General features: G+C 37.0%; 1 protein-coding gene and 1 long non-coding RNA gene across 3 annotated transcripts in view; one reads left to right on the top strand and one right to left on the bottom strand.

Moving 5' to 3' along the window:
• The window catches only part of FMO2 (flavin containing dimethylaniline monoxygenase 2), a 32031-nt gene extending 27803 nt beyond the window's left edge, over positions 1-4228 (bottom strand). The window contains exons 1-2 of the mRNA XM_077156962.1: positions 4091-4228; positions 3612-3803 (exon numbers count right to left, since the gene is read on the bottom strand). Coding sequence (XP_077013077.1) covers positions 3612-3743 — 132 coding nt within the window. The 5' untranslated portion in view covers positions 3744-3803; positions 4091-4228. The remainder of the gene's footprint in view (positions 1-3611; positions 3804-4090) is intronic.
• LOC143680618 (uncharacterized) overlaps positions 1-25709 on the top strand; it is a 275278-nt gene that overhangs the window by 233417 nt on the left and 16152 nt on the right. The gene's annotated exons all lie outside the window — the stretch shown is intronic.

Genomic DNA, 25709 nt, shown 5'->3' with positions numbered 1-25709 from the left:
TTGCTCTGCCTAGAACAGTGCTTCCCCTTATCCGTATGCTTGATCCTTACTTATTGTCAAGACTAAATAAAAGCTAAATAAAAAACTAAATAAAAACACTCTAGGAAGATTCCCTGTTCTCTTCTGAGTAAGGTTCTGTGCTTCCACAAAAACATTTAGAGTATTAGCCCTTATAAAAGTGCACTATAATATGGATTTTTCTTAATACTTCTCCTACTGAACTGTGAGCACTTCAAGAGCAAGGACTGTGCATTTCTGTGTTCATAGCACTTAGTACAATGCCTGGTACATAGTAGGCACTCAGTATGTTTGTTGAATGAATAAAAAAATCAGTAATATTAACAAGAAGCAATTTTCCACCATTGCAAATAGGGCTTAATGATACTAAAATGGACATTCAGTTGCATGACGGGACTGAGTAAAGTGTTTTGCTATTTGCTATAAATTGTTCTCTTCTGAACATGCAAAAATCACTTCTTTAAAAATATGGAAAATTAACCAAGACATATCTTAGAATGTTGGTGAAGAAACTTAAAGGACCATGGCATTTTATATTTTATTGCCCAAAAAGTTGGAAATATATAGCATATTAAATTTGATTCAGTTAAATGAACAGCAGGATGCAAAAAACCTAGGTTGTATAGAATTATGCTGTGATAGACTCTTCAGATAAATTTATCTGAGAAAGGAGAACTTCCGAATAGAAAACAAAGATGACATTTATCAGTTCTGGACAGGAAAAGGGCTGTTTGTTCTAAGGTATCTCTGTATAATGTTGATGTATTTTAGGTGAACAGAATGTACTGTTAAAAAGCACAGACCAAGTGAAATGGAACAGAGTCTGTGAGGACTAGAAAAAACAGAATGGAGGTCATGTTTAGGTCAGTGAATGGGATTTGGAAAATCCCATTTGGTTATATTCCAGGTGCTTTAGTCACATTTTTATCATCTTCTTTTGCACCCAATTTTTATCAATAACTTTGATGGAGATAAATACATATGATCAAATTAATGTATACCCCAAACTTGGAGACATAGCAAGCATGACAGATGATTAAAATTATAAATAAATAATTCTTGACCATGGATCAAATCAACTATGTGATATTAAATATGTACAAATCCAAATTCCTAAAATTAGGCTTAAAAATATCAGTTTTGCAAGTATAGGATAATTTATCAATGGCTTCAATGAAAAAGATCAAAGGGAATTATTTGACCCCCAACTCAGTGTAAATCATTAGGAAGGAAGCATGACTGTGAACCCATGTATATTTGATCTCATTTTGGTGGCCAATCTATCATCTACTACCACTTTTTAGTGACACTGGGCAAGTCACTTATAAATTTGCTTGAAATATTGGATTTGGGGGAAGTTACATTTTAAGAGAAAAAGCAATATTTCAGATGGAATCTACTACCTATATTTCCCTGGGGAAGTTATTTATCCCAAACCTCATTTCTTCTTCATATGTAAATGAGGATAGTCATAAGACATACTTCCTAGGGCTGTTGTGAAGAAAAATGAGATGATCCATGCTAAAAATACATGTTAATTATTCACCCTTCCCATGTTCCAAAGCTGCCCTGAAGGGGTACTGGAGAACCTTTCGAAAGAATTCTGCTGTGCTGAGTTGGGTGTGGGACAAGGACATTTAAACTATTATTTTTTTTTAATTTGTCATCACTAAATGTGTTAAATGATTACAGAAGGATTGTATTTGTGTATAGAAATTAAGGAATTACCTATGTTAAAATTAAATCTGAATGGTACAGCTGTAAAGTAGGCCAAATTTCCCTGAAAGTGGGCCTGGGGGCTCCCAGCATCCTTTACTGTGCACCTTCCTCCCGGCAATCCAGTTTCCTGGTAACCAGGTCTTTCACTTGGCCCCATTGGCCGCCCATTGGCGCCCCCTACAGGGGGAGTCTTTGTCTTCTTTGGGTGGAGAAAATTGTTTACATTCTCTATCGGAATATAGTTTTAAGGAGGTGATAGTGATATGTGATATTATTACAGTTATCACAGAGTTATATATTAACCCTTGGGACCTAATAAGACTTAATTTAGTCAAAGTTTAATCTACCTTTTCTAACCCACAAGAAGATATCTCTAATTCTAAAATTTTAGACACTGAGAATAGGAAAGTTGGAGAAATTTTATGGAGCAAGGAGGTACCTCCTGGAAATCAACAAATCACATTGTTGACAAGTCACTCAAAATAACTCTCACCTGTTCTGCTGCCAAATTATTGCTATTCAAATAAGAGACATTTGCTCATTAAGATTGAGTTCTTAAATCCTCAATCAGGTAATAAAACAGTAATAGCATTTTTAAATGAAAAAATTTTAATAAACTCTACATTGCTCTTGCAGGTTAAAATCTATCTGGTGACAAAAAAAAAAAAGTCCCATTTTGAATCTGTATGTAAACCTTGAATGGACAAAAATACCCCACACTTTTGATTAAGACAGCAATGACCACCATACTATATTCCCCTCTGAGTTGAAAGATATCATGACTCCTCTAATAACCAGTTGTTAGTAAGAAATGAATGTGATTTGATCTGTTTTTTCAGTTTTCCTCTCTGTAGTTACCTGTCCAGAGTAAGAATCAACTTTGCCATCATTAACTCTGAGTCTGTTTGGATAGTTGGATGAGTAATTTGGTATTTAGTATTTGTGTAATGTTTGCCAAACTTCCCTCATCATAGGATTCATTTGAGACTCTTCTTCAAAACAGATTTCCCTCCTCAGAAAATTTTGATTCAGTAGACCTCGCATGGTACCCAGGAATCAGCATCCTTCAGAAACCTTCTTGGTAAGTCTTATAGTCATATACAGTTAGGAAACCCAGTGTCAAAAAATCCTTTTTGGCATGAGATTCAGTTCAAAGTGGCAAAGCACATGTGTTAGATGGTTCCTGTGATCTCCCTGAGTCAGACTGTAGGAAGAATTCCTTCTTTGAGTCCTCTGAATGGTCTCTCTGATAGGAAAGTCTGCTCTGGATGTATTTAAATCTGATGCATTTTAACACCTCACTTAGGTAAACCTGACACATAATCCTAAAGTTATTGCTCATGAGTTCTGAGTTTAAATTTTTCTTTAACCTTTTCAAGCAAGAATGCAAGTCAAGGCATGCTTAGTAGGAGGCTTAGCTGCTTAGAATTCTTTAAAACCTGGGTTTGAATGTCAATTCCTGTAGCTGGGGCAGTCACTTAGCCTTCCTCAGTTTCTTTTTGCCCATCTATAAAGTATGGCTATAGCTAGGATTAGTAGCTAGCTTTTTTGAACTCTGTTATGAGTCAGGAACTCTTACTGACCTAGCTTTACCAGGTCACTTGGAATTGTAAGAAAGTTATCATCCGAGTCTTGATTCTGAACTAGGAAAGATGAGCACATTGCACGCAGAAAGAGGCATTTGATTCCTGGCCTAAGGGAGGCATGAGTAAATCAACCTGAAGAGAAAGATGCCAGCCCATGACTCAGTCCCCGCATAGTTGCATGAAATAAATCTGATTAAAGTTGCTCCAGAAATTCCTTAGTCAGTAGCTATGATTCACCTTGAAATAGTAGGCACAACCTGTTCAAGAAACAAGAAAAATCCTACTTACTTTGAACCTCCAGAGGCCTCCAATATCTTCAGTCCTCTCAAAGCAAGTGGGCTCAAGTCCCTCATCCACACAGCACTTCAGGGATATCAGGCCACTGACCCCAGCTCCTATCACTGCCACCTTCTTTGCCATGGTCTCTTGTCAAGGAGTTGATCAATCAGTATTGCTTACGGTGTGGTCAGATAAGTGACTCTAAACGTAATAGTAGTAGTAAATTAATAAGCAACACGAATGGGACAAAATGAATCATTAGTCAAATCTCCCCAGTCTCCCCTTCGCATGAGAGAAACTGACTTCTTCCTGGACTTTGAGGCAAGTCTTGTTTAAACCACTTGGTTTAACATTTAAAATACAACCCATTTAATAAAGCCAAACTATCCAATAATGCAGTACTAGCAATATGAGCCAAATCTCCAGTCATATTTGGTAGAATGCTGAGCTTTTCTTTTTCTGCTTCTTTCCCCAGCTAGCATACTTACCCTTGTTTTTTGTTGCTGTCCCTTTGACAGATAGTTTTTTTCTGTTTTGTGCTGGAGGGAAGCCTGAAGCACTTTAAGAGTTGGAGGAGGCTTTGAGAAATGGGAGGAGCTGCTCACACCTCCTTCAGCATTCTGCCAGCTGAAACCCAGAAATAGGACAAAGCCTCTGTAATATTACACATCAGGGCAAAGAAAACCTTAAAACTATCCACAAACATCTATGGGAAAGCATTAGCCTTTATATCAAATAAATAGCCTCAACTTGTCCCATCTGCCAAGAACAAAAATTCTGATAAAAATGATTAGTGGGACAAGGAGAGAAAGGCAGCTCTTTTGTGTAAATTAGTGAGTTCTTATTTCTATGTTTCTGTGTTTCTATGTCTGATTCATCGCTGAAAAATTTTAAATTGAAGAAACTCTAAGGACTTAGGTCTCCTGAAATTAATAATCTTATCCAATGGGAGTATTTAGGCTATCTCACTTTGTGCTACTACAAAAAATGCTACCACAAACAATTCTTGGATTTACTTACATACACACATGTGTAAGAGCTCCTTTGGAGAACATACCTGGTTGGAGAATGGCTAAGTTGTAGGGTATACACATCTTCACCTTTAATAGATACTTTTATATTGTTCTTCAGAATGTCTGTACCAATTTATGCTCCCTGCAACCGTAAAGGATGCTCTTTGCTTCACATCCTATTTGGCAGTTGGTATTGTCAGACTTTTCAATTTTTTGCCAATATTAAGGATGTGAAATGATATTTCATTGTGGTTTCATTGCATTTCCTTATTTACCAGTCAGGTCTATAAATTTAAAAAAGGCTTGGGGGTAATAGTACAATACAGAGAGTAATTAATTTTTGATACTATAATTGACCTTTCTTAAAACCTATATGCCTAAATGAGACCTCAGAGTCCCTAACCGTGTTGAATCTTTGCTTACCTTCTATTAGGGACTAACCCGAGAACCCAGATCCAAGTCCCTCTGAGCCCCAGAGATCAAGGTCATCAGCGTCCACCTCATGTGCTAACAGAATTATCCCCTAGACACTATGATTTGCAACAATTATGTCATATTCTTCATGGAAAATCCATGTCCCTAAAGAAGGGTGCCTTCCATCTTCATTGTCTGGCCAAGATATAGTAAAATAATAGAATAAGAGTGTAATAGATCAATAGAATGACAGTAGATATATCTCAAAATTGGCATTATGGCGCCTTTGCACCATCTAGGTAACACCAAAGGTTGGGGCCAATTGTGCTACCAAGGCCAGTCTCTTTATATGCCACTCCTTCCTCAAGGAAGGGTGGCCTCCATGGTCTTTTGCCTGCATTCTCTTTAAAACCGTTCTGCAAAAGGGCAGAAATGGGATAAAATAAGGTATATTCAATCCTTTATTTGTCACTCTCAAAAGTATTCATGCATTTCTGTTTCTTGTGACAAACTCTCTATTTGTGTGTGTCTGACTGTTCAATGTATATTCTCATACCTCTGAATGATCATAACAAATTAACAAAAAAATTCATAAAAAGCTCTATTTAAATTGATATATATATCAATTACTAATATAACAGTAATACATATTATAATAATATATATACTATTAGTAATCCTAGAGTTTCAGAAGGAAAAAAACCTGTCCTGGCACAGGGTTCAAAGTCCTAGTTTTCGTAATTACTGTAAACAAACATGGACATTAGAAAGAAAACACCCCTGGAATTTCCCTAAGGCAGCAGCAGGCTGTCAGAGGGTTGCCGCTGGAAAATGCAAAGGCCTTTTCCTGGGCTGCAGCTTTGAGTGAAATAGATCTAATAGTTGGAAATAATTAAGAGAAAGGCATAGAACTCTCAAATCCCACCACCCTCACCTAAAACTTTTAAATACAAGTTCAACAGGCCAAGCCTCATTCTCTCTGTCTCAACTGTCCCTGCTTCCGGGGTCTAACCACCTAAAGTGGCTATGGAGGAGGAGGGGCTGAGTGCAGAAAGATGGGGGAGGTGTGGTTTAGAATTCTTTTTTCAAGGGCCTGGAGATTAGAAATGGTAGGCACAGAAAATGCTATAGAATAGGCCATGTTTGTTAAATTATTTTTTTCCAATAATACCTTTACAATGATAACCATAGTAATCAAATCATTAGTAAAATATAAATAGGCTTGGAACAGGGTAATTGAATAAATCTAATCGCTCAATTTCAGTAAACAAAATGAAAGGTCCTGGAGAGCTATGGAAAAGTTTTCCTGAATTTAGGCTTGGGACCAATTAAACAATTGCAGTCTATTTCCAGAACTTGATAGTCAATGTGCTGTTAAGGTTGCTCAGAATTTTAGGAAATTATGAAAAAAAAAAGGGATTTAAAAAAAATCTCAAATAGAAGGAGTAAAAAACAAATACAGCTGCAAAAAATTGCAGTGGCAAAGTCTAGTCTGACTCCTCTTTTTGTGGTGAATTTTCTAATTGAACAAATGCAATTTTATTCTGCTTAGGTATGTTCTCCCTAAATTTACATATGCTTACTGATAAAATAAGCTGGTAATATAAGTACATTCTCAAAATTTCTCTTAAAATAGCCTAACTAGACAGGTTACATAAACTGAGCAATATACCTGGTAATGATGACACATATAAAATATAATAAAAATAAAGATGTGCTTGATGCTTCCAATATATCTTATTTAAGAAGTCAGTTAAGTTCAGTAAGAAATATAAATGAGATTTTTGTAACCTTGGTTACCTGGATTTCAAAGAATCTGGATTTTTAATTACTTTGTCATTTGTTATCCACAGTATGTGGAAGAATTAGAATTTGTAGTGACTTTGTTAATGTCAATCAGTAGATTTTTGTTAGTAAGCGCTGTCATGAATGGGGAGGGCATGATTCTTAGCTTCTAAGAGTTTATGTTCTATTTAGAATTATACATGTATCAGGGGATAGTGTAAGACAGTAGTAATAAAGGAATAATAATGCTGGAAGAATTTTAAAAAGCAGTTAGATAAAGAATGACCTAAGAAGACCTCATAGAAGAGATGACACTTGTAAGACCTCTAAATAAGAAGGTAGCATTTGAATAAATAGAGCTCTGAATTAGCTTTTTTAAAAAGCAATAACATAATTTTATGAATTAACATATTCCTGGTATTATTTAGTACTTGGGACTAATGTTGAAAAATATTGTTTTTTTTTTTTCTGATATAAAACTGATTATATTTCAAACTTGGACTCTTCTGACATTTGAAGGTAATGCAACAAACAGGGACTTTATAAGAGCAATAAGACAATATATTAATTGTCTTATCTGTTATTAACATAAATATAGTAAGGGTGTAAAGTTGAAACAGGATAAAACCTCTGCTATGGTTTGTCTTAATTTAAAATGCTTTTAATAAAATTAGGGCTTAGATTGTAAGCTCTCACAGCAGTGACATTTACTCTTGAGATTTAACTGTCAAATTCTGAGATGCTTTGCTCTTTGTATAACCTGATAGCTCCCTGGAACTTTAAGCATCTGTGTGACTCAGAGTTAGCATTCCCCCACTCTGAAAGTCAGCATTACTACATATATCAACTGTCAATGGAACTGAAAATGAGATCAGACTTTGAGATGTGAAGAAAGCCTATCCGGTTAAGACTAAGGTAAATCAGAATACAAGGTGAAAGATGATATTGTCTGTATTTTAAGACTAACTTCTGTGTCAGACCAAAAGAATAGTTCTTTTAAGGATTAGGAGCTCTCAATTTAATATGCCAAGCCCTCAATTTTGAGGCTTGCCCTTATGAAGCTTATTTCTGTAATGGCAAAGCTAAGCCTTCTTGTAATTAATGCCTAAGAGTTATCCCCAGAGAACCTCTTTTGTCTCTCTCTGTAAGTCAAATAAACTCAATACCTCCTCCCCCACATGGGATATAACTTTCAGGGGTCTAAGTCTCTCTGGCAACATGGGACATGACTTTTAGGGATGAACCTGGCCTTAACAACATGGGACATGACTCCCAGGCATGAGCCTGGCCTTCGCTTCATGGGATTGGTTGACCAAAAGGGAGGAAAGAAGTGGCTACAAGATTTCAAATCAAGTCATGAGGTTATTCTGGAGGTTACTTTTATACAAGTTTCAGCCAGATATTGCAAACTGCCACAAAATGGCAAGCCCCAGCCAATACTGTTCCTTGAAACCCTAAAGCTCTATAAAAGCTCTATAAACCCTAGGCTCTATAAAAGTTTTCTTATTAAATTTGCTTTTCAGGGTGGGCCATGGTGGCTCAGCAGGCAGAGTCCTCACCTGCCATGCCTGAGACCCAGATTCGATTCATGGTGCCTGCCCATGTGAAAAAAAATTGCTTTCCAGAGACTTAAAGCCTCTGATTGTTCCTATGCCAGATAAACCCTGAAACCAAGAAGTACCAGTCTCTCCAAGAACAGCAATCAGTTTCATTCCTCTGCCCTATAATGTTGATGCCTTTTTCAGCATGAAGAAACTAGAAGTTTTGTTACCCAGATATCCCTCAAGATTGAGTAAATTATAAAATGAGAGGGAGGAATTGTAAAAAGAAGTTAGGATGGAAGAAATGATTATGATTACTGAATTATATATACATATTTCTTTTTATTTTCTGGTGTATTAAAGTAGACAGAAGGAAATAACTGAAATCTCTGAACTCTAATCCAGCTGCCTTGATCACTGAAAATAATTGTACAACCTTTATCTTGTACCTTTGTAATTGTAAAACCTTTTGACAAACTTTCACTTGCACACATTTTGTCCAGTTTTTCGACTTCAGAGTCTTATGATCACTAAAGATGGCCCCTAATGCTTATTAATATAGGGTCTTGGGTCACTCAGGAACTAATTCACCCCAAGTCCAATGTTATTTTGATAATCTGACGCTGGATCTAACCAAAAGGGGCCTGCCTGACATGTACAGTAGCTTAGACTTCAACCTACAAGTGAGTTATACCTCATTATAATACTAAAAATCATGCCCATCTTCATATTAAGGTCACTATTTTCTTGCATTTGTTCTGTGACTAAGCATTTATAATCAATCTGTACATACTCAATAATTAGATCACCTCTAATTACATCATCTGAAGCCATTGTGCTCATTATGCAAAAATCTGCCCATCTTTTTTTTTTTTTATGCCCATCTTTTAATACCTTAAAACTGTCAGAATTACTGCAGTTCAGGGAGACAGATTTTAGGGCTGATAGGTCATCTGATCTCCTACTTCATGCCTAGCATTAAACTCTTTCTCTTCATGAAACCTGGTGTCTCAGGAATTGGTCATTGTGTGCATCAGGCAAAGAATTCACTGCCTTTCTCTGGTAACAGAGGTTCAATTTCCCTAATTTCTGGGACTTTAGGAATATTGATTTATATATGTGTTTATTTATCTTTAAGTCAATTTGAATAAAGCTCTTTTAAGAAGTGTTCTAGTTTGCCAGCTGTCAGAATGTGATATACCAGAAATTGAATGGTTTTTTTCAAAAGGGGAATTTATTAAGTTGTAGGTTTACAGTTCTAAATCTGCAAAAATGTCCAAATTAAAGCAGGGATATAGAAATGTTCTAATATAAGGCATCCAGAGAAAGATACCTTGGTTTACGAAGGCTGATGATGTTCAGGGGTTCTCTTTCAACTGGAAAGGCACATGGCAAACATGGCGACATCTGCTATCTTTCTCTCTAGGTTTCTTGTTTCATGAAGCTTCCCCACGGGTGATTTCCTTCTTCATCTCCATCTGGCTACTTGGCCTTTGTGTCTCTCCTCTCATGGTTTTTCTCCAAAATACTTCCTCTTTTAAAGTCTTCCAGTAAAGTAATCAAGATCCACCTGGAATGGGTGGAGTCACTTCTCCATTAATCAAAGGTTAATACTCACAATTGGGAGAATCACATCTCTGTGGAGATAATCTGATCCAGGTCCCAACCTACGGTACTGAATAAGGATTTAAAGAAACAGCTGCTTCCACAAAATGGATTAGGATTAAAACATGGCTTTTCTAGTGTATGTAATCCTTTCAAACTGGCATAAGAAGTTTGATATGCTAATTTGGTATTATCATCTGAAGGTATGAAAATACCCATCAAACATACTGATAAACAGAGTTTATAGTTTTAATTTAAAAATTTTCAGCTATGAGTCAAACATAAAAATGCAGCAACACAGAAACATAGAAGTACAGAACTCACTGACTTATATTAAAGAGCTGCCTTTCTCTCCTCACCCTGCTCATATTTTTTATCAGAATTTTTGTTCTTGGAAGATAGGACAAATTGAGGTTATTTATTTAATACAAGAGCTAAAACTTTTTCATTGATGTTTTGGAGGATAGTTTTAAGATTTTCTTTTCCTTGATGTGTAATCTTACAGAAGTTTTGCCCTCTTTCTTGGGTCTATTTGACATTTAGATTTATTGTGGAAAGAGGGATTTTGGAGGTCTCTTTAGGTCATTCCAACCAGCTTTGCCACCCAGGATTTAGCATATAAGGTTCTGACCAGCAGTGTTCTAGCTGATATAGGTCAAATGATCTTAGGTCATATATACTCCAAAGAATTCTAAATTCTTCTAGAATATTCGCTGGTTTTCTTTAGGGAAATCTTTCATGATAGCTGTTTTTTTTTTTTTTTTTTTTTAAAGAGAGAGGGAGGAAGGGAAGGAAAGACAGAGAGAAGGAAGGAAGGATGGAAGGAAGGGAAACATCTTTAAACATTTTCTTGTTTTATTATATTTTGTTTGTTTGTTTGTTTTTTACATGGGCTGGGGCCGGGAATCGAACCGGGGTCCTCCGGCATGGCAGGCAAGCACTCTTGCCCGCTGAGCCACCGCGGCCCGCCCTCATGATAGCTTTTAATTCAGTTCAGGTCCAAGGTTTAACTCTAGTGGTCATACCTGATTCAGCAGAAGATTTAATCTTTAAAGGAAACTGGATTATATCATCTTCCCTAAATCAGTCAAGAGGAACCTGTTAGGCAACTGTGGAGGAAGGGCCGAGTACAGGAAGCTGGAGAAGCTATAGGTTTTGTTTGGAGTTCATTTACCTTTGTTTGGTTTTTGGCTTTTTCTTTTTCTAGCGAGCCTTTAAGTGAAGTTGTTATGGAAGAAGATTGTCATCTAGGAGCCTCCATATACCATTCTTGGATCCTTTTTTTTTGATATCTGTGCTGACTTGAAAGGATTTTAAGTACCCTAGAAAAGCCATGCTTTAATTCTCATCAATCTTGTGGAAGTAACCATTTCTTCTAATCCCTATTCAGTACTGTAGGTTGGAAAACCTGATAGGTTATCTCCACAGAAATGTGACTCAATCAATTGTGGGTATTAAACTTGACTAGATGGAGATGTGTCTCCACCTATTCTACGTGGGTCTTGATGAATTCACTGGAATCCTATAATAGAGGAGACATTTTGGAGAGAGTCCCTTTGAAGAATGAGGAGAAAGCTGCAGAAAATTAAATATTTTATAATTATAAAAATAATTATATTTTTTTACTTCTCTCTCAAGTGGAAGAGCACATGGCAAACACAGTCAGAGTTTCTCTCTCATCTGGAAAGGCACATGGTGAACACGGCATCATCTGCTAGCTTCTTCTCCTGGCTTCCTGTTTCATGAAGCTCCCTGGAAGGCATTTTCCTTCTTCATCTCCAGCGGTCACTAGTTGGTGGACTCTGCTTCTCATGGCTATGTCATTCTGCTCTGCTCTCTCTGAATCTCCAATTCTCCAAAATGTTTCCTCTTTTATAGGACTCCAATAAACCGAACAAGACCCACCCAAATGGGTGGAGACATGTTGTCACCTAATCCAGTTTAACAACCACTCTTGACTAAATCACATCATCCAGGGACATGATCTGATTACAGTTTCAAACATACAGTATTGAATAGGGACTACTCCACCTTTATGAAATGGGATTTTGATCAAAACATGGCTTTCTAGGGGACATACCATCCTTTCAAACCAGCACATATGGTGAATTTATCTGGAGGTTGTTCAACTCACCCTTAGGCCCTCTTGGTAGATTTCCTCTTCTTCCTTCCACGCAGCTCTTCTTGGTCTGCCTCCTCAGTCTTGCAACTGCATGAAGTTGGGGTGGCTGCGTGAGAGACAACACACTGGGATTTCCTTCTACTCACAGTTATTTTGCAGTTCTAATGTTCTTTGTGTTCAAGATGTAGTGAGGAGGGAATACTTCGGTGTAGAAATTATATTTTCTTCCTATAGTCATTTTGAATTATTTGATGAGGGGATTTGGGGAGAAAGGTCACTATATAGCCACCACTGTCTTCAGCTATGCCAATTTTTTTTTTGGTATAATCATGTGTTTGTGTGTGTATTCATTAAAAGAGTAAATTTTTGGAAGCTTGGGGCTAGCTATTTCCTCTTTACCAGATCAATATCCAGCACATACTAGATGTTAAGTGATTATCTCATTCAGTATTAATCGATTTGTAATGAAATAGTACCTAAATCTACCAGGATGCTTTGGATATTGTTGATATACTCCTGTTAGTTCTGAATTTAAGGCATTTTACCAGTCAATGGAATCAAAAAGAAAATAGGCTACTTTTAACTTTTGGGAGTGAACAGTGAAAGTTAGTGAAAAGTTTAAATAATGACATGTTTAAAATAAATGAACTTTACTGACTTTCAAGTGTGGTAAGGACCTTGGAGGAGTGGGATTTCCTTAGCAAAATATAGTCATTTATAATTGTTATATACTTATTTTTATGGAATTTATTTTACTATAGCACTTGATTTGCTTGTTTTCTTAAATAGGCTGTGTCCCCAATTGTAATCTCGTTGACTTTATTCATTTGCTTATCAAACTTAATAATAAAAGTCATTGTTAGCAAAACTAAACTTTAGAACTATAGATTCATTTATATCATGAATTCTACATAGTGATTTAATCATGTTTTTGAAGTTGAAAAAATCAGATTTACTTTTAGGAAATGTCCTTTGTCCTGATTTAAAGTGAAAGCAGGAAGAGGTTGCCAACAGGATTAATTTGCTTATTTAAACCCAAGGTCTTCCATATTAAAATGTGTGCGTATGAAAAAAAAAACAGTGTGGGTATGAGAGGGGAAGGCGTAATGGGAGAATATGGACGTCTTGTGGTTTGACTTTCCCTTTTTCTAGTTCCATACAGGTCTCTCATTTATAGAACTAGCTAATGATAGAGAGAGAGAGACAATAAAGATTGTGTGTAAGGTTTTACAGCCTTATGGACAAGGAACAAGAGCCTTCTTGGTGTAGGGTGATTGAAATCCAGCTTTAGAATTGATATTAGGATATCTCAGAGGTAGCAGAGGACGTGGGTCTGGTTAAGAGCTAGAGTGATAGTAATAGAGTAGACTTGGGAATCATAAGAAGAGATGGGAGAATTGTGGCAGAAAGAAGATAGCTCTCAGGAATACACATTTGGATACGCTAAAGTCAGAATTAGGAGAATGCCATTCTCTCAGGACGTAACTCAAGAGTGATGAGAAGGCTCTGGCCAGATAACGTCTTCTCCATCTGCTGTTTAATACTTGAAGTTCCACTTTCGGGCCTTTATTCATTTCATTTAGGTGATGTTTTTTTCACTTTGTCTTCCCTGTTTTGCTTGAGTACAGTACCTTATGCAGTAGCTACCAAATGTTTGCAATCTGGATACTCCAGACTAGGATTGCCAGATAATACAAATATTACTTGGGATATACTTGTACTATATAAGTGTAGGAAATATGAACAGTCCAATATTACCAGCGATAAAGAGAGTCAGGGAGAGGTAAAAACAAGGTGGACTGGGACCAGAGCATCAAGGGCCTTGTATGCTACAGAGCTTGCACTCACCGAAAGGCAGTGACAAGCCTTTGAAACATTTTGAGGAGAGCCATGCTGTGGTCAGACTTTGCAGGAGTGTGGAGTACAGGTGGGGGTCACAGGGCATTATCAATACCTATGGAGGGCATTATTGATGCCTGTGATCATCCCTTTTCCTTATCTCGACATTTATCTGGGTAATCTGTTATAAGAACAACTATATAAGTCAGAGTTCTCTAGAGAACCAGAAGCAACAGGAGAGATCTGTAAACACGAGATTTATAAAGGTGTCTTATGCAACCGTGGGAATGGAAGAGTCCAAAATCCCTAGGGCAGGCTGTGAAGCGGGCAGCTCTGCTGAAGGGTCTGGATAAACTTCAGGAGTGGCTCACTGGCTGAAGAAGCAGCAAAGGAGTGTTTCTTCTTCCTTAAAAGCCTCCAGCTGATTGGATTATTTTGTTGGTGGGAAACATGCATTAGTTGATTGCAGATGTAATCAGGCACAGATGCAAGCAGCTGACTGATGACTTAATAGACCAGACTTCTGGTTTATCATTCAGCCATGAAATGTCCTCGCAGCCATGGTCAAGCCAGTGCTTGCCTGACCAGATAACTGGCAATAATCACTTGGCTAAGTTGACACCAGAACCTAACCATCACAATATATTACCTGGAGACTTTCATGATTTCATCATTCTTACCTTTCTCACTTAAAGGACAAAATGTCCTGTTTTATCGGCCTGAGTATTTCTGGCCCCTGGATTTTAACCACAGGCTGGGCATTGTGAGTTTACTGTTTGCTCAAGGTATTGACTCGAACTTTTGTTAGCTCATTCATGACTGCTCTGATAAAGTGCATTCCAGTAGTGGGTACAAAACTCATGAATCACAGTTCTCTACAGAATACATCACGAGTTCCAAATTCCTTAGCTTCGAATATGAGCCCGTTAATAATTTGTACTTGTCTTTCAGTGCATCCATATCTAGAGAAGGTAGGCACTTAGGGAGAAAACAAAACTTACAGTTTCAATACATAAAATCCACTTTCCCTTTTATACCTATATTTCTGTCACTGAACTTGGTTTATCATGTATTTGCAGAAAGTGTGCCCTCTGATTAGAATCCTCTTTTCTATCTTCTCCTACACATTTTTCATAATTCAGATCAAATGACACCTCCTCTGGGAAGCCTTTCTTGACATCCCTAGGAAAAGATGCTTAGCTCCCTATAATGCTCTCTTCCTCTCTCCTAGTCTTGGAGCTCCAAGAAGGCAGGGACTGGCTCACTCAACTTTTGGTGTCCTTAATGCTGACACTTAGTATTTATTATTAAATAAACAAATGAAGGAAGAAAAATGAAAAGTAAATGGACACACTGTATTTAATCTTGTTTTGAAGAGTATTAATATGTCTCATCTGAAGACTATTACATGGATGGTGATATAAATATATCCTTTTGGTTCTCAATGCCCTCCTCATGTGCTGTTTTGAGGAACTGGTTAAATGATGATAATTTATAATCATTGACAATAACTTACAAAAAAAGTTTATTTAATTTGTTAACGAGAATTACCTGCTATAGACCTTACATTGGGTCAGTCACAATCACACTCACACCCATACACATGCATTCCTGTACACATAAACACAGATTTCAGAGAAGATCAGGCTCAAGCCCCCAATCTGAAGTATTAAGTGCCCTTTGAATTAGCATTCGCCTTAGCACTCTGTCACTCTTTAGGGACCCTCTGTTTTCACCTTATTTTGCATAGTTGGTAAAGGTGATGAGAAGGGCTGTACTTATGTCTACTTACTGCACAAGACCAAGTATATAGAGCTTGTAAGTAGCATTCCATCAAATATACGTTCATAAAAATAATATGCTTCATATAATTGAATTAGACATCAACAAGTCTAATTTAACAAGGAAACTCAGTTGGTTCAAATACACTGCATTTAGCCACATCTCCACATGCCTTATTTGGTGAGAACACCCTACAGTAGTAAGGGGTGGGGATGAAATTCCCATACCCTGAAACATGTTCTTGAATCACAGATACCCCCACTCATGTAAGTCTCTTTGAAGAACTATTAAAACTTGCCTCTGAGACAGAAGCATTTCTGGACTCTATATATGCAGTTTTTGTTGAAAGATTTTATGTACTGAAACTGTAAGTTTTGTTGTTCTCCCTAAGTACCTACCTTCTCTAGATAACTCTCCATTTGTTATTCCAAGATTGAATAGAGGATTCTAATATAGACCTGAGTATATGCAGAGGATATTTGGAAAATCATTCTGTAGGTCTTACAGATTCATTTTCTGATTATATATCCTAGTATCATAAAAAAGAAAACAAACTAAAAACTAAACAAAGCATACACACACACACACACACACAGGCAAATACTTTGGAGTTACATATGAGTTGAACCTATTTTGACTACTAGAATCTACTTTATATTTCCTAAAACTAATCTAAGATAGATTGGTATAAAATTTTCTTCTTAAATCAGTGATTATTCACTCATCCATTTTCAATTTCCTCTACCATATCCTGTGCATTTCTCTAATTTGACAAGTTAAGTTCGATTATTCATCTTGCATTTTATAGATACAATCTTAATGTGGATGTCATAGATAGCAATATACTTTCTCTTTCCTTTCCTAAGGGAATATTGGAAGTGTTGAAATGGTTTTATTTATTTATGTTTAGCTTATTTGTGATATTCTCTGATATTTTACCGGTGGATAGCCAAGAAATACAAGCAATCAAGTACTCTATAACCTCCTGTGTCATGTTATCCAAAGCAAGGATGCATAGTATTTTAAAAATAGCTTAATTGAGGTATAATTGATTTAAGTGAACAAAAAGATAAGTTTTTATATGTGCAAACAGCTGTGAAGCCATAACCATGATTAAGGTAACAAAATAACCCATTGCCCCCCAAAGTTTCCAGAAACCTTTTTGTAGTCTCTTTGCCTATCTTTTCCTACTCTGAGCTTTATAAAATGATAAGTTTTGAAATCAGTTGGTGTAAGTACTCCAGTTTTGTTCACTCTCAAAATTGTTTCAACTCTTCTAGGTCTCTAGTATTTCCGTGTAAATTTTAGAATGAGCTTATCAATTTCCTCAAAAGAGCCAGTTGAGATTTTGATTGGTATTGCTTTGAAATTGTTGATCAGTTTGGGTAAAATTGACTTCACAACAATATTGAATCTTCTAACCCATAGCATGATACAACTCTCCTTTTATTTGTCTTCTTTGATTTCTCTCAGTAATGTTTTGCAGTTTTTAGTATACAGGTATTACCCGTCTTTTGTCAGATTTAGCTCTATGAATTTCATATTTTTGATGTTATTATAAATGACATTTTTGAAAATTTCAATTTCTGATCATTTGTTGCTAGTATATAGAAATGCAGTTGGTCTTTATTTATCTTATATCCTGCCACCTTGCTAAATTCATTTATTCTTGTAACTTTCTAGATTCCATAATGTTTCTATATAGACAATCACATTGTTTGAAAATAGAGATAGTTTTGCTCTTCTCATTCCATTATGGATGACTTTTATTTTTTTCCCTTGTTGTATTGCATAGGTGAGGCTAGAACCTCCTTTTTTAGTTTCTTAGGCTGCTCAAGCAAAAAATCTTGAAATGCATTGGGTTAAACAATGAGAATTTATTAGCTTGTAGTTTTCAGGCCAAAAGAAAGTACAAATTGAGTCATCAAGGTGTTACTTGCTGGTGATCCTTAGCTCCTCTGTCACATGGTGAGGCACATGATGGCATTGCCTCATCTTTCCCTTCTATTCTGGGTTCTGTGGAATCCCAACTTGCCTGAGATTCTGTGGCTTTTCCTCTGTCTGAATTTCACTCTGCTCATAAAGGACTCCAGTAATAGGTTTAACACCCATCCTGATTGAGATGTGTCATGCCTTAATTAAAGTAGATTCATTGAATGGTCCTACTTACAATGGGTTCACACCCACAGGAATGGATTAGCTTTAAGAACATGTTTTCCTGGGGCACATACAGCTTCAAACCACTACATCCCTGTAAAATGTTGAATAGAAGTGGTGAAAGCAAACATCCTTGCCTTGTTCTTGATATTAGGGTTAAAGCATTTGCTCTTTCACCACTAAGTATGATGCTAACAGTAGGTTAGATACTCTTTATCAAGTTAAGGAAATTTTCTTCTATTTTTAGTTTACTGAAAATTTTCATTAGGAATAGGTATTGACGCTTGCCAGATGTTTTTCCGTGTTTTTTGAGATCATCATATGTTTTATATTTTTTAGTTTGCTAATATGATGACTACGTTGACTGTTAAATCAACATTGCATTCTTGGAATAAACCCACTTGGTATTGGTATACTATCTATATTATCTATTGTTAGATTCTATTGCTAAAATTTGCTAGGAATTTTTGCATGCATGTTTTTAAGGTATAGTGAACCCGGGTTTTGTTTCTTACAATGTCTTTGGGTGGTTTTTGCATTAGGGTAATTCTAGTCTCAGAGAATAAATTGGGGAATATTCTGAGTATTCTGTCCTCTACTTTTCTGGGAAATTTGTTTCAAATTGGCATCATTCATTAGTTTGTATAACTAACCAATGACACCATCGTGGCTTGGCATTCTTTGCAAGAAAGCGTTAAACTACAAATTCCATTTATTAAGTAGAAATAGAATTATTCAGGTTATTTATTTCCTCTGCAGTAAATTTTAGTGGTAGTATGTGTCTTTCAAGCAATTTGTAAATTTTATCTAAGTTGTCAAATTTGTTGGTGTGCTGGTTTGAAAGAAAGTATGCCCCCTAGAAAGGCCATGTTTTAATCAAAATATCATTTCATAAAGGTAGAATAATCTCTATTCAATACTGTATGCTTGAAACTGTAATGAGACCATCTCCCTGGGTGATGTGATTTAGTCAAGAATGGTTGTTAAACTGGATTAGGGGATGACATATCTCCATCCATTTGGGTGGTCTTGATTGGTTTATTGGAGTCCTATAAAAGAGGAAATATTTTGGAGAATGAGAGATTCAGAGAGAACAGAGAATGCTGCAACACTACGAAGCAGAGTCCACAAGCCAGCGACCTTTGGAGATGAAGAAGGAAAATGCCTCCTGGGGAGCTTCATGAAACTGGAAGCCAGGAGAGAAACCTAGCAGATGATGCCGTGTTCGCCACGTGCCCTTCCAGATGAGAGAGAAGCCCTGACTGTATTCACCATGTGCCCTTCCACTTGAGAGAGAAACCCTGAACTTCATTGGCCTTCTAGAACCAAGGTATCTTTCCCTGGATGGATGCTTTTGACTGGACATTTCTATAGACTTGTTTTAATTGGACATTTTCTCGGCCTTAGAACTGTAAACTAGCAATTCATTAAATACCCCTTGTTAAAAGCTGTTCCATTTCTGGTATATTGCATTCCAGCAGCTAGCAAACTAGAACAGTTGGTATAAAGTTTTAATAATATTCCTCTTGTAATTCTTTTAACATCTGTAGAATCTGTAGTGATACCATCTCCCTCATTCTTTACTTAGCTAGTCTTTTCTGTTCTTGCACATTCTGGATAGAAATTCATCAGATTTACTGATTGTGCCTCTTTGAATCTGTTGTGTACCCCAGAAAAACCAAGTTCTTTAATCCTCATTCAATATTTGGGTGGGATATTTTTGATTACTTCCATGGAGATGTAACCCACCCAATTGTGGGTGGTGGCTTTTGATTAGGTGGTTTCCATGGAGATGTGTCTCCACTCATTCAAGGTGGGGTTGCTTAATGGAGTCTTTAAGAAGGAACCATTTTGTAAAAAGCTTTAGGGCCAGGATAGCCTACAGAGCCAGAGACTCTTGGAGATGAAAGAAAATGCCCCTGGGGAAGCCACTGAAGAAGGTGAGAAAGAAAGCTAGTTGACATCTTCATGTGCTTTTCCAGTTGACAGAAGTGTTCTGAACCCATTGGCCTTGCCTGAATCAAGGTACCCTTCCCTGGATGCCTTAATTTGGACATTTTCATGACCTTAGTACTATAAACTTGCAACTTAATAAATTCTCCTTTCTAAAAGCCATTCTGTTTTTGGTATATTGCATTCTGGCAGCTTTTACAAACTAGAACGCTGATCTTCTCAGAAAAAATGATTTATGGTTTTATTGATTTTATGTATAGCTTTTCTCTTTTTTATCTCATTGGTCAATGCTCTTAAACCTATTTACTATCTTCTGCTTCCTTGGGATTTACACCGTTCATCTATTTATAATTTCTTAAGTACAAATAGAGGTCATTGACTTGAGACCTTTCTTCTTTTGTAAATATAGGTGTGTACCGGTTTGAAAATATTATGTACCCCAGAAAAGTCATGTTTTAATCCTGATCCAATCTTGTGGGAGCAACCATTTTGTTTAATCCTGATTCAATACTGTAGGTTGAAAACTTTTGATTAGATTATTTCCATGGAGATGTGACACACTCAATTGTGGGTATGATATTTTGTTTAGATGGATATGTGACTCCACCCATTCCAGGTGGGTCTTGATTAGTTTACTGGAATCCTTTAAAAAAGAAAACATTTTGGAGAAAGTCAGAAACAACAGAGCCAACAGACACTTCAGAGCAGAGCTGGCACAGATGCCAACATTTGGACAGAGACACAGAATTGGAGATGCTTGGAGGCCAGTAGACTTTGCCATGAAATTTTTTAAATTTCAGGTTCTGAAATTAAACAGAACCTGGAGACTGCCAAGGGAAGTCAAGAGATGAATGCCAGCCCTGGGGAAGCAAAGTGAGGAACCCCCACAGGAACAGAGGCCGAAAGCAATGGAGCCCAGGAGCAAGGGACCAGCAGATGCCAGCATGTGACTACCCAGATGACAGAGTTGTTCCTGACACATCAGCTTTCATTCAGTTAAGGTATTTTTTCCCTGTATGCCTTAGTTTGGACATTTTTATAGGCTTACAACTGTACACTTGTAACTTATTAATTCCCCTTTTTAAAAGCCATTCCAGTTGGTATATTGCATTCTGGCAGCTTGCAAGCTAACACAAGGAGTTAAGTGCTTTCTTTTTTTTTTTTTTTTGCATGGGCAGGCACCAGGAAATGAATCTGAGTCTCTGGCATGGCAAGTGAGAATTCTGCCACTGAGCCACCATCGCATCGCCCTAGTGCTATATTTTTAATGTACTCTTTGCAGCACCACCCGCATTTTTATGTATTTTGCTTGTATTTTAAGTCAGTTCAAAATGTTTCTGATATCCATTTTGATTTATTCTTTGACTATGGTAACCCATGGTGAATAAAGTGCATTAATTAGTTTCTAAATGTTTGGATTTTTCCCCAGAGGTCTCTGTTGATTTCTAATTTAATTCCATTGTGATCAGAGAAAAAACTTTGTATGAGTTGAATCCTTTTTAAATTATCAAGTTGTATTATGGATCAACATATATCTATCTTGGTAAATGTTTTGTATGCACTTGAAATGAATGTGTATATTGCTTTGGTTCAAGTGTCCTCTAAATGTCATTTAGGCTTACTTGGTTGATAGTGTTGTTAAAGTCTTCTATTTCCTTATTGATATGCTGTTTACTTGCCCAGCAGTTATTTAGAGAGGGGTATTGGAATCTCTGAGCATAATTGTGGATTTATCTATTTCTTTTTGCAAGTCTGTTAGTTTTTTCTTTATGTATCTGAAAATCATATTATATATATAACTATTTATCCTTTTGATAAATTGACTCCTTAGTCATTATGGAATGACATTCTTTATTCTGGAAATGTTCTTTTCTTTGAAATCTATTTTGTCTGATATTAATATGTTCACTTCAGATATCTTTTGATTAGTGTTAGCATGGTATTTTTTTTCACCTTTTTACTTTTAACCTATTCAAGTCTTTATAGTGCATTTCTTGTTGTCAGCATATAATAGGATCTTCATTTTTTAAACTAATCTGAAATATTTGTGTGGTAGTTAGATTCAGTTGTCAACTTGGCCAGGTGAAGGCACCTAGTTCAATTGCTGTGGACATGAGCCAATGGTAGGTGAACCGCATCTGTTGCTGATTTACATCTGCAGTTGGTTAGGAGGCGTGCCTGCTGCAATGAAGGACGTTTGACTTAATTGGCTGGTGCTTAAATGAGAGAGCACAATGTAGCACGGCTAAGCAGCTAGGCATTCCTCTTCTCAGCACTCGCAGCTCAGCCCAAGCCTTATGGAGATGCAGAAAGAAGTCACCCCTGGGAGAGTTGTCGGAACCCAGGGGCCTGGAGAGAAGACCAGCAGAGACCATCCTGTGCCTTACCACGTAAGAAAGAACCTCAGTGGAAAGTTAGCTGCCTTTCCTCTGAAGAACTAACAAAATAAACCCCCTTTTATTAAAAGCCAGTCCATCTCTGGTGTGTTGCATTCTGGCAGTTAGCAAACTAGAACAATTTGTTTGTAATTAAGGTGCTTTGATCATTAACATTTAATGTAATTATTGATATGATTATGTTTAAATTTACCATTTAGCTATCTGCATCTCTTGGTCCTATCTGTTCTCTAGTTTTTCCTTATTTGCCTTCTCTTGGATTATGTGAGTATTTTTTTGTTTTTTAGGTGTATGCTCTGGGAATCAAATCCAGGTCTCCTGCATGGAAGTTGAGTTCTATCACTGAACCACCCATGCACCTGTGAGAATATTTTTATGATTCCATTTTATCCTTTTGTTAGGTTTGAGCTAAAACTTTGTTTTCTGTTAGTGGTTGTTTTAAAATTTATAGCATAAAATTTTACTTGTCATAATCTAACTTCATGTGATATTATATCATGTCACATATAGTATAAGAACTTTTCAATAGTATATTTCCATTTTTTCCCCTCTTGGCCTTTAGCTATTTTATCATATATTTTATTTCTGTGAATGTTACAAAACTCAGTATATTTTGTTATTATTATGTCAAAACAGTCAATTATCTTTTAAAAGGATTTTAATAATAAGATAGCACTTTAAATATTTACTTATGAGGTTATCAAATATTTATTCATATAGTTACCATTTCTGGTTTTTCTAGTTTGCTAACTGCTGGAATGTAATACACCAGAAACAGAATGGCTTTTAAAAAGGGGAGTGTAATAAGTTGCTAGTTTACTGCTCTAAGGCTGTGAAATTGTCCAAATTAAAACAAGTCTATAGAAATTTCTAATCTAAGGAAAGATACCTTCTTTTGAAGGCTAGTGAAGTTCAGCATTTCTCTCTCAGCTGGAAGGGCACATGGCGAACATGGTGGCATCTGCTAGCTTCTCTCCAGGACTCTTGTTTCGCGAAGCTCCCCGGGAGATTTTCCTTCTTCATCTCCAAAGGTCATTAGTTGGTGGACTCTGTGGTTCTCTCTGTCCTTCTGTCGTGGTTCGGCAGCGCTCTCCTCGTTCTCAAAAAGAACTCCCTCCAAAATGTCTCCTCTTTTATAGGATTCCAGTAAACGAATCAAGACCCAGGTAGAAAGGGTGGAGACATGTCTCCATCTAATCAAGTTTGATACCCATAATTGATTGAGTCACGTCTCCGTGGAGATAACCCAATCAAGTTTCCATCCTATAGTGTTGAATAGGGATTAGGATTAAAACATGGCTTTTCTAGGGTACATAAATCCTTTCAAACCAGCACAGTGGTGCTTTTACTTCCTTTGTGCAGGTACAAGTTTTCATCTAGAATTTTTTCTTTCTGTCTGAATGACTTCCTTTGACTTTTCTTTTGGGTGGGTGGTGAGGCATGGGCAGGCACCAGGAATCAAACTCGGATCTCTGGCCTAGCAGGTGAGAACTCTGCTTGCTGAGCCACCATGGCCTGCCCGACATTTTTTTAATACTGTGGGTCTGCTGAGGTTGAATTTTCTGCTTTTGTGCACCTGAAAGAAGTCTTTATTTTGCCTGTTTCTAAAAGATGTTTTACATGGTATGAAATTCCAGTTTGACAGTTTTTTTCTTTTTCAAAACTATAAAGATGTGGCTTTACTCTCCCTGCTTGCATTGCTTCTGATAACAAATCTACTGCCATACTTATCTTTGTTCCTCTGTAGGTGCAGTTCTTTTTTTCTGGCTTTTTTTTTTCTTTTTTTTACATGGGCAGGCACCGGGACTCAAACCCGGGTCCTCGGGCATGGCAGGCAAGCAGTCTTACCTGCTGAGCCACCGTGGCCCACCCTTTTTCTGGCTTCTTTTAAGACATTCTCTTTATTACCTGTTTTGAACAACTTGATGCTCTGGTTTAGCTTTATTTACTGGAGACCCTTTGAGCCTCTCAGATCTGTGGTTTTAAGTTTTCACATCTGGAGAACTTTTAGCCACTACTTTTCCTGTTCCTCTCTCTTTCTTCTTCAGGGACTCCAGTCTCACGTATACTAGGCAGCTTGTTGTTGCACACAGCTCACATACGCTGTTGTTGTTGTTGTTATTGTTTTCTTTAGTGTTTTTTCATTTTGTATAGTTTCTCTTATTATGTTTTCAAGTTCACCAGTTTTTTCTTCTGCTGTGTCCAGTCTCTTGTTAATCCCCCTCTATCTTGAGAATTTTTCATCTCGAGACATTGTAGTTTTAATGTCTGGAAGTTCAATTTGGGTCTCATGTTTCTGTTTAATATGTTTGAGTTTTTCTGTAGCTTTTGAGTAAAATGGTAACTATTTTAATGTCTCTCTCATTTTTTTAAAACCTTTTCTACTATCTGTGTCAGTTCTGGCTTGGTGTAGATTGATTTTTCTCACTGTTCTAGTTTGCTAACTGCCGGAATGCAATATACCAGGAACAGAATGGCTTTTTAAAAGGGGAATTTAATCAGATGCTAGTTTACAGTTCCAAGACTGGGAAAATGCCCCAATTAAAACAAGTGTATAGAAATGTCTAATCTAAGGCATCCAGGGAAATATACCATGGTTCAAGAAGGCTGATGATGTTCAGGGTTTCTCTCTCAAGTGAGAAGGCAATGGTGAACAGTCAGGGCTTCTCTCTCAGCTGGAAGGGCACGTTGCAAACACGGCGTCATCTGCTAGCTTTCTTTCCTGGCTTCCTGTTTTATGAAGCAACCTGGTAGGCGCTTTCCTTCTACATCTCCAAATGTCGCTGGCTTGTGGACTGTTGTGGCTATGTTGTTCTTCTCTGGCTCTCTCTGAATCGCTCTCATTCTCCAAAATGTTTCCTCTTGTATAGGACTCCAGAAACTTCTCAAGACCCACCCAAATGGGTGGAGACATGTCGTCACGTAATCCAATTTAACAACCACCCTTGATTAAATCACATCTCCAGGGAGATAATCTGATTGCAATTTCAAACATACAGTATTGAGTAAGGATTATTCTGCCTTTATGAAATAGGATTTAGTTTAAAATATGGCTTTTCTAGGGAACATACATCCTTTCAAACCAGCACACTCATCATTATTGATTGTACTTTCTTGCCCCTTGCATACTTGGTCATTTTTAATTAGATTAATCCATAGGTAGGTACTATGGATTTTACCTTTTTGGGTGCTCAGATTGTTGTATTCCTGCATTTATACTTGATTTATATCTTGGGATGCAGGTAAATTACTTCAAACCATTTGTTCAGTTTAGGTCTTGCTTTTAAGATTTGTTAGGTGAGGTGAGATCAGCATTGAATTTAGAGCTAATTTTTCCTAGTTACTTAAACAAGATGCTTCTGAGTGCTCTACCCCAAGCACTCTGAATGATGAGATTTAGCAACCTGACTGGTAGAAGTAGGCGGTATTGGTGGCCCCGTGTAGTCCTAGGTATTGTTCCTTTTAGCAATTTTGAATGGTTCTTTCCCCAGCCTTGGGTA

The sequence above is a fragment of the Tamandua tetradactyla genome, chromosome 4 (assembly GCF_023851605.1).
Source record: "Tamandua tetradactyla isolate mTamTet1 chromosome 4, mTamTet1.pri, whole genome shotgun sequence".
NCBI classification, from domain to species: domain Eukaryota; kingdom Metazoa; phylum Chordata; class Mammalia; order Pilosa; family Myrmecophagidae; genus Tamandua; species Tamandua tetradactyla.
Note: the sequence above shows the minus strand (reverse complement) of the source record. Positions and strands in the feature narration are given on the sequence as shown.